General features: G+C 40.8%; 1 protein-coding gene across 1 annotated transcript; it reads right to left on the bottom strand.

Annotated features, from left to right (window-relative positions):
- Nucleotides 1-5,745: 5,745 nt before the first annotated feature.
- On the bottom strand, nucleotides 5,746-6,687 carry LOC141134440 (putative olfactory receptor 2B8). Its single transcript, XM_073623981.1, has one exon. The coding sequence runs from the start codon at nucleotides 6,685-6,687 to the stop codon at nucleotides 5,746-5,748; it is 942 nt and encodes a 313-aa protein (XP_073480082.1).
- Nucleotides 6,688-8,902: the final 2,215 nt, after the last annotated feature.

The following is an 8,902-nucleotide window of genomic DNA, read 5'->3' on the forward strand; positions in this document are numbered from 1 at the left end:
CGCTCTCCGCTGAAAATGGTTCACAGCAGTGCAAAACGAATCACACTCCTGTGAGCCTTAGGAGAAGCCCAGCCTAAAAAGCTTAGGCTGTACTTCTCATTTAGGAACGCGGTAATCAAGACGATTATGCTTTCAGATCATGCCCCAGTAGTGATCCAGCTAGAAGTCTTGCCAGAGGTACCTAAACAAGTTGTTTTGGAAATTGAATGACTCCCTCATCGAGGACCCCAAGGTAATTAAGAAGAAAGAACAGGAGTTGGAAGGGTTATTCTACATTAATGACACAGCAGATATTTTGCTGCCCACTTTATGGGAATCACATAAGGCCTATATAAGGGTGATACCAATAGGGATAGGAACACAAAAGAAAAAAGAAAAAAAAGAGAAGATAAATTCCCTTTTTGGGGAGATTCTAGAGTTGGAGCAACAGACCAGGTCTAAAGGTATCCCAGAGAAGCAGGAGTTAATAGAGAAAAAAGAAGAACTAGCAGCATTCTTGGAACAAGAGACAAAATGTGCATTCCATATAGTTGCGAAGGAAAGGTACCAATGGGGGAACAAACCAGGGCAATGGTTGGCAAAAGCAGTAAGGGAAAAAAAACACTTCCTTTATTCCAAAAGTGTAAAATGATAAAGGGGAAATGCACTCACCCCCAGAGTTAGCCAAGGTATTCCACTCATATCACAGTCAACTGTATAATGTTAGACAGAAAGAGGAAGATAGAGGGGTAGAAAGGATGGTTCAGTAGTTCCTCCAGGGAATAGACCTCCCAACGGTGCCTAATGATGAATTAGAACAATTAGAGGGCCCGATCACACAAGAGGAAGTGATAAGGGCAATAAAAAACATGGCCCCGCAGAAGAACCCGGGCCCTGATGGGTAATCGATATTGTACTATAGAAGGTTCCAAAATTATTAGTCTGCAAACTATGTGAATATTTTAACATGCTTGGAGAGGGAGGTGAACCTCTGGGAAGAGCCACTGATGGCCTATATAACTCTTATTTTGAAGGAAGGAAAGGACCCTGCGGCTCCTATGAGCTATAGACAAGTCTCATTGTTAAATATGGAAGTTCTTTGCCAAAATAATAGCAGAAAGGCTAAAACCGCTATTGCCAAGATAGATCTACAATGACCAGGTAGGATTTGTGATGGGTCAGGAGGGGAGGGATAACTGTCTTCAATCACTATTTTTGATCTACAAAGCAGAAAAAAACAAGAGGCCCCGGTCATACTCTTGTCGATAGATGCTGAAAAGGCCTTCAACAGGGTGAACTGGGGCCTCATGATAGAAACCTTAAGACATTTAGGATGAATCGATGGATCTCTGCATTCTACCATCATCCAATGGCAAAAATCTGGGTAAATGGAGAATTACCCCCCCCTTTGAATTATTCAACGGCACCAGGGAGGGATGTCCCCTCTCTCCTTTACTTTTTGTAATAGCCTTGGAACCCCTGCTGGCTGCAATTCGTAAAAAATACGGACATTAAGAGAATGTGAGAATAGCTGACAAGGAGTATAAATCGGCTGTATGATGTACTCTTTTATATCATATTGTGTTAGAGGAACTAAATCGGTATGGGAAGATGTCAAACTTTAAAATTAATACAGCAAAATCAGAGATCTTGAACATAACAACCACAAAGAGAGAACAACAGGCTATACAACCTAAATTCCCCTTCGTATGGCACAAGGAGGAACTATGATACCTTGGAGTTAAGTTAACAGCATCCCCAACAAACTTGTACAAGGCCAACTATATTCCATTCTTAAATAAGATTAAGGAGCAGCTGAGCATTTTGAGATATAGACCCCTTTCATGGCTAGGGAGAATAAATACTGTATGTTAAAAATGAATATCCGTCCTAAGTTAATATACAGTATACCTTTCAAATGATGCCAAATACCGTACTCCAGGACTATTTTAGAAAACTGAGATCTATTGTATTAAAATATGTATGGGAACATAAACGACCAAGGATCTCTTATGCCATGTTGGCAAAGGGGAAGAAGAATGGGGGGCTAGCAGTAAGGATGGGCGTAACGGACCCCTGTTTGGTTTGCACCAGAACTTTCGAACACCACGAAAGTTCAGACCCGAAACGAACCCCATTAAAGTCAATGGGATCCGTATGCAAGTAATTGGGCATACAATGGTTATAGGGGTCTGGGTCCTGCCCTGGGGGACATGTATCAATAAAAAAAAAGTGTGAAAAACTTAATTTCTAAATAAGCAGTGATTTTTAAGTGAAAGCATATAAATGAAAAAATCCTGGGGGGTCCCCTTAGTCTACCTGTAAAGTGGCAGATCTGTACCATGTCTAGAATCTGCTGCAGCAATAATTTAATTTATAAAGCCCAAAAAAAATGACATTTTCCCTGCAAGCTGCCTTTATTTTGCATAGCATTAGCTGGGGAGCCAGTGTGTATGATGAGGCCACAATGTAGTGCACTCTGAACAAGTTTACAGATTTTTTGGATACATTCTCGTGTCACTTTGACTTTGGATAGAAGTAACGTCTGCGTTAAAATTGGTCTTTAGGTGTCGGTGGCACCTTCCCACCATAACCCTATAGAGGTAATCTTGATGAAATTAAGAATTGACCCTGCTGTAAAAAATTGCAATGATATGCACCTGTCAAACAGGTGCAGAAAAATTGGTCTTTGGGTGTCGGTGGCACCTTCCCACCGTAACCCTATAGAGGTACTCTTGATGAAAGCAAGAATTGGCCTTGCTGTAAAAAATTGCAATGATATGCACCTGTCAAACAGGTGCAGAAAAATTGGTCTTTGGGTGTCGGGGGCGCCTTCCCACCATAACCCTATGGAGGTGATGAAAGCAAGAATTGGCCTTGCTGTAAAAAATTGCAACATCATTACCACTGGAGACAATTTGGCAATACGCTGTGGCTGGGGGAGCATGAATGGCAATTTGTCTACCAGTGTTCTCCTCTCTCTCTAGGCTCATATTCCTGTCATCCTCTACCTCAGAACCAACATCTAAATCCAGTAATGGCTGGGCATCATCAAGGAGCAAGTGGCTGATGTTGTGGTCAAATAACTCAGCTGACTCCTCCATGGCTGATGTTGGGGCTATGGCAGGAATATATGTGGACAAGGAGGCAGGTTTATCCACTCTAGCAACGGCAGGGGACTGCACACATGTCTCTGCTTGCATGACAGAGAATGAGGAGGTTGAGGAAGGTTTAGTAAGCCAGTCCACCACCACCTCCTCTGTATGGTGTGGCTGGATAGCATGGGCAAACTCACTAAACAGAGGAAATGATGCCCTGCCTGAGGACTGACCACCACGTCCATCTTTGCCTATGGACACATTTGTTGCTGGCCCCCTTACAATGGCAAGGGAACGTCTGCCTCTCCTTGTTGTCCTCCCAGACATTACTGGGAGGGAGGGGGCGGTGCTTATAAGCAAATGTAAAGAAGAAGTGGAAATCTGTACGTAGATGCACTTTAATCAATGTAAAGTAGTGTTTGGTGCACTTTAATTTTAGTACTCACACTACACAGACACACTCCACAGATACAATATAATATACTGCAATATAATGTGCCAAACGTACAGTGACGCACAGAACTATATGGCATTAAACTTGCAGTAACACACACAGAAGTAAATGGCGTTAAACTTGTAGTAACACATACAGAAGTAAATGACATTAAACTTGCAGTAACGCACACAGAAGTAAATGGCCTTAAACTTGCAGTAACGCACAAAACTATATGGCATTAAACTGGCAGTAACGCACACAAAACTATATGGCGTTAAACTGGCACCAATGCACACAGAATTATATGGAGTTAAACTGGCAGTAACGCACACAAAACTATATGGCATTAAACTGGCAGTAATGCACACAGAACTATAATGCGTTAAACTGGCAGTAACGCACACAAAACTATATGGCGTTAAACTGGCAGTAATCCACACAGAAAAAAAATGGTGTTAAACTTGCAGTAACACACAAAACTATATGGCGTTAAACTGGCAGTAATTGGCAGTTTAAAAAGTATTATCAGGCCGTGTAAACAATCAAAAGCTTTTACATGGTGGTGCCTTAATATGAGATTAGGCAAGAGTATGGTATTTTTTTCTACCTCCTAACTACTGCAGACTAGTAGATGCAAATAAGAAAACTCAACTAACAGAATGTTATGACAGTAAAGCTCTTCCATTTTGAAAAAACATATACTTATATACAGTATCTTACATATGTGAGTACACCCCTCACATTTTGGTAAATATTTTATTATATCTTTTCATATGACAACACTGAAGAAATTACACTTTGCTACAATGTAAAGTAGTGAGTTTACAGCTTGTATAACAGTGTAAATTTGCTGTCCACTCAATATAACTCAACACACAGCCATTAATGTCTAAACCGCTGGATACAAAAGTGGGTACACCCCTAAGTGAAAATGTTCAAATTGGGCCCAGTTAGACATTTTCCCTCCCCGGTGTCATGTGACTCGTTAGTGTTACAAGGATCTCAGGTGTGAATGGGCAACAGGTGTGTTAAATTTGATGGTATCACTCTTGCTCTCTCATACTGGTCACTGGAAGTTCAACATTGTACCTCATGGCAAAGAACTCTGAGGATCTGAAAAAAAAAATTGTTGGTCTACATAAAGATGGCCTAAGCTATAAGAAGATTGCCAATACCCTGAAACTGAGCTTCAGCATGGTGGCTAAGACCATACAGCGGTTTAACAGGACAGGTTCTGCTCAGAACAGGCTTCACCATGGTCGAGAAGAAGAAGTTGAGTGCACGTGCTCAGCATCATATCCAGAGGTTGTCTTTGACGTAATATGGGAGTATGAATGCTGCCAGCATTACTGCAGAGATTGAAGGGGAGGGGGGTCAGCCTGTCAGTGCTCAGACCATACGCCGCACACTGCATCAAATTGGTCTGCATGGCTGTCGTCCCAGAAGGAAGCCTCTTCTAAAGATGGTGTACAAGAAAGCCCGCAAATAGTTTGCTGAAGACAAGAAGACTAAGGACATGGATTACTGGAACCATGCCCTCTGGTCTGATGAGACCAAGATAAACTTATTTGGTTCAGATAGTGTCAAGCGTGTGTGGCAGCAACCAGGTGAGGAGTACAAAGACAAGTGTGTCTTGCCTACATTCAAATATGGTGATGGGAGTGTCATGGTCTGGGGCTGCATGAGTGCTGCCGACACTGGGGAGATACAGTTCATTGAGGGAACCATGATGGACTGGCCAAGCATGTCTCCAGACCTAATCCTACTGAGCATCTGTGCAGCATCCTCAATTGGAAGGTGGAGGAGCGCAAGGTCTCTAGCACCCACCAGCTTCGTGATGTCGTTATGGAGGAGTGAAAGAGGACTCAACTGGCAGCCTGTGAAGCTCTGGTGAACTCCATGCCCAAGATGGTTAAGGCAGTGCTGGAAAATAATGGTGGCCACATAAAATATTGACACTTTGGGCCCAATTTGGACATTTTTACTTAGGGGTGTACTCACTTTTGTTGCCAGCGGTTAAGACATTAATGGCTGCGTGTTGAGTTATTTTGAAGGGACAGCAAATTTACACTGTTATACAAGCTGTACACTCACTACTTTACATTATAGCAAAGTTTAATTTCTTCAGTCTTGTCAAATGAAAAGATATAATAAAATATTTACAAAAATGTGAGGGGTGTACTCACTTTTGTGAGATATTGTATACACACTCACTTACCGTGCCTATTGTTATTATGACACATGTCTTTTACGTGTAATCTCTAGCAACACCCCTTTAACTTCTTTGTTTCTCAAAGTGTAAATGAGAGGGTTGAGCATTGGAGTCACAACGCTATAGAACAAGGTGGCCATTTTGTCTTGATTGGCCACATGAATGTCTCCTGGTCTCATGTACATAAAAATAATTGTACCATAGAATAAGGTGACTACAGTTATGTAAGCGGCACACGTGGAAAAAGCCTTCTTCCGTCCCACTGATGTATTGATCTTAAGAATACTGTTGATAATGTAGCCATAAGTAATAATAATAAGGAAAAATGGGCCCATTACCACCAACATAGCACAGAAGAAAATAATGGTCTTGTTAAGAGAAGCATCTGTGCAGGCTAGCTCTAGTACAGATGGTACTTCACAGAAGAAATGGTTAATGACATTTGGGCCACAGAATGACAGTCGCAATGCAAACAATGTGTGTATTAATGAGTTTATAAGGCCTCCAATCCAACAGCCACTTGCCATTTTAACGCATAAGCTTGAATGCATAATGGTGGTATAATGTAAAGGGTTGCATATAGCCACATAGCGATCATAAGCCATTGCTAGGAGAAGGTAGCATTCTGTGCCTCCTAAACAGAGGTGTATAAACAGTTGTGTGAAACAACCATGAAATGATATACTTTTCTTCAATGACAAAAGGTTTATGAGCATTTTAGGAACTATACTGGAGGTGTACCATATGTCCAAAAATGATAAGTTGCTCAAGAAGAAATACATGGGTGTATGGAGCCGGGGGCTTATCCTGCTGATAAAAATAATAAGGACATTACCCTTAAGTGATATAACATAACTGATAAGAAATATCACAAATAAAACAATCTGCATGTCCGGGCGTCTGGTCAACCACAGAAGAATGAATTCCTCAACTTCTGTGTAGTTCCATGTAATCGTTCCCATAAAGAATGTCTGGAGATAGAATTATGTTGTGAAATGTCATGATATTCAGGCTTATGAATAAAGAGTACTATAGCTAATTGACTTACGTGTCTGGTAGCCTTCCAAGAAGTTGGGAATCTGAAAGGTTGGACCTTTTTTCTCTGAGATCCCAGATTTGACTTATTTTATGGCAGTTTAATATATAATTATACATCAAACAGATGTGTCACCTGACCTGCTGAAGAATCTGGATTTGGGTACAATCTTGAAGAGGGATCTCTGTTCTCTCTGATTTCCATGTTATCAAAAACCTGACAGGTGACAGTCCAATACAGAAATAAGAAATCAGTTTTAGAATGAATGTAATTTTCAAACTGTGCTATAAGAACTGTGATACTAATATTTCTAGCTTAGAGAGCAATTTCTACTGCCTGGCTGTTATGCTGATCCTTCAGTACTTTTTAGAGCCATTGACCTGGAAATAGTTTGCAGACCAGGAAAGTCAGATCTTCATATTTGCTCTGTGTTAGTGGGTAAAAGTTAGAAAGCAAAAATAATCATCAAGAAAGCCACAGAACTAGTAATGGCAGCCTCCATGTTTCTCTCAAGAAGAGTTTTCTTTCAAATTTAAAGAAGATTTGCAGGTATGGGTATTTTATACATAGTTGCAATGATCCAGCTTGAACCAATGTAACTATGTATATACCATACCTGGGTGATAACCCTGGAAGCTGGAAATCAATAAAGCAGACTGCTTCTCCAGTGATCTCAACTTGCATTTGGGTCCTGTGATGAGCAGCCATTGTGAACACAGAAGTTCGGCCTCACAGCACAGGCACCATTCAGAGAATGCCTTGCATCTGCTAAATGAATGCAAAGCATTTTGTGGTTGCACAAGGTGGAGAGCATGACGTCATACTTACATCTTAATGGCTTCTGTGCCGAGTGGCCGACCTCCTGTTTTCAGTAAGCAGGAGTGCAGGACCCAAAGACAGGTGGAGATCACTTAGGAAGTGCTGTCTACTTCATTGATTTCCAGCTTCCAGGGGCATCGGCCAGAGATGGAATATACAGTGCCTTGAAAAAGTATTCATATCCCTTGAAATTTTCCACATTTTGTCATGTTACAAATGAAAAATGTAAATGCATTTTATTGGGATTTAATGTGATAGACCAACACAAAGTGGCAAATAATTGTGAAGTGGAAGGAAAATTATAAATGGTTTTCAAAATTGTTTACAAATAAATATGTGAAAAGTGTGGCATGTGCTGTATTTGTATTCAACCCCCCGGAGTCAATACTTTGTAGAAACACCTTTCGCAGCAAGTCTTTTTGGGGATGTCTCTACCAGCACATCTAGCGCGTCAGTTTAGGTGGATGGCCATGTCTTGGTAGGTTTGCAGGTGTGCCATACTCTTTCCATTTTCAGATGATAGCTTGGGATATTTTTTTATAACCTAACCCTGCTTTAAACATCTCCACAACTTTATCCCTGACTTCTCTGGTGTGTTCCTTGGCCTTTATGATGCTGTTTGTTCACTGAGGTTCTCTAACAAACTTCTGAGGGCTTCACAGAGCAGCTGTATTTATATAGAGATTACATTACACACAGGTTGACTCTATTTAATAATTATTTAACTTCTGAAGGCAATTGGTTCCATTAGATTTTAGTTAGGGGTATCAGAGTAAAGGGGGCTGAATACAAATGCACGCCACACTTTTCACATATTTATTTGTAAAAAAAAATGAAAACCATTTATCATTTTCCTTCCACTTCACAATTATGTGCCACTTTGTGTTAGTTTATCCCATATAATCCCAATAAAATAAATTTATATTTTTGGTTGCAACGTGACAAAATGTGGAAAATTTCAAGAGGTACAAATGCTTTTCCAAGGCACTGTAACTATGTATAATATAGTCATAATATTCTTTAAAGTAAATCCAAAGTGAAAACAGTTTTTTTTTTTGGATAGATTAACGAAGGGTTATAATCCTTTTGCCATCTACATCCCATTGGGGGGATTTCCACTCCATTCCATTCCCGTGCAATAACCAAAAGTGAAAGAAATTCCCTTTAAAGTGAGAGAATTCCTGATTGTCACCAGATCCAGTGTCCCCATTGGAAGATTTCCCAACTCTTATGGCCCGTACACACGGTCGGATTTTCCGATGGAAAATGTCCGATCGGGGCGCGTTGTCGGAAATTCCGACCGTCTGTAGGCTCCATCGGAC

This window comes from Aquarana catesbeiana, linkage group LG03 (assembly GCF_042186555.1).
Source record: "Aquarana catesbeiana isolate 2022-GZ linkage group LG03, ASM4218655v1, whole genome shotgun sequence".
Taxonomy (NCBI): Eukaryota; Metazoa; Chordata; class Amphibia; order Anura; family Ranidae; genus Aquarana; species Aquarana catesbeiana.

What these genes read in the sequence shown, in the direction of transcription:
- LOC141134440 (XM_073623981.1), bottom strand. Translation starts at nt 6,687, where the DNA reads ATGGGAACGATTACATGGAACTACACAGAAGTTGAGGAATTCATTCTT.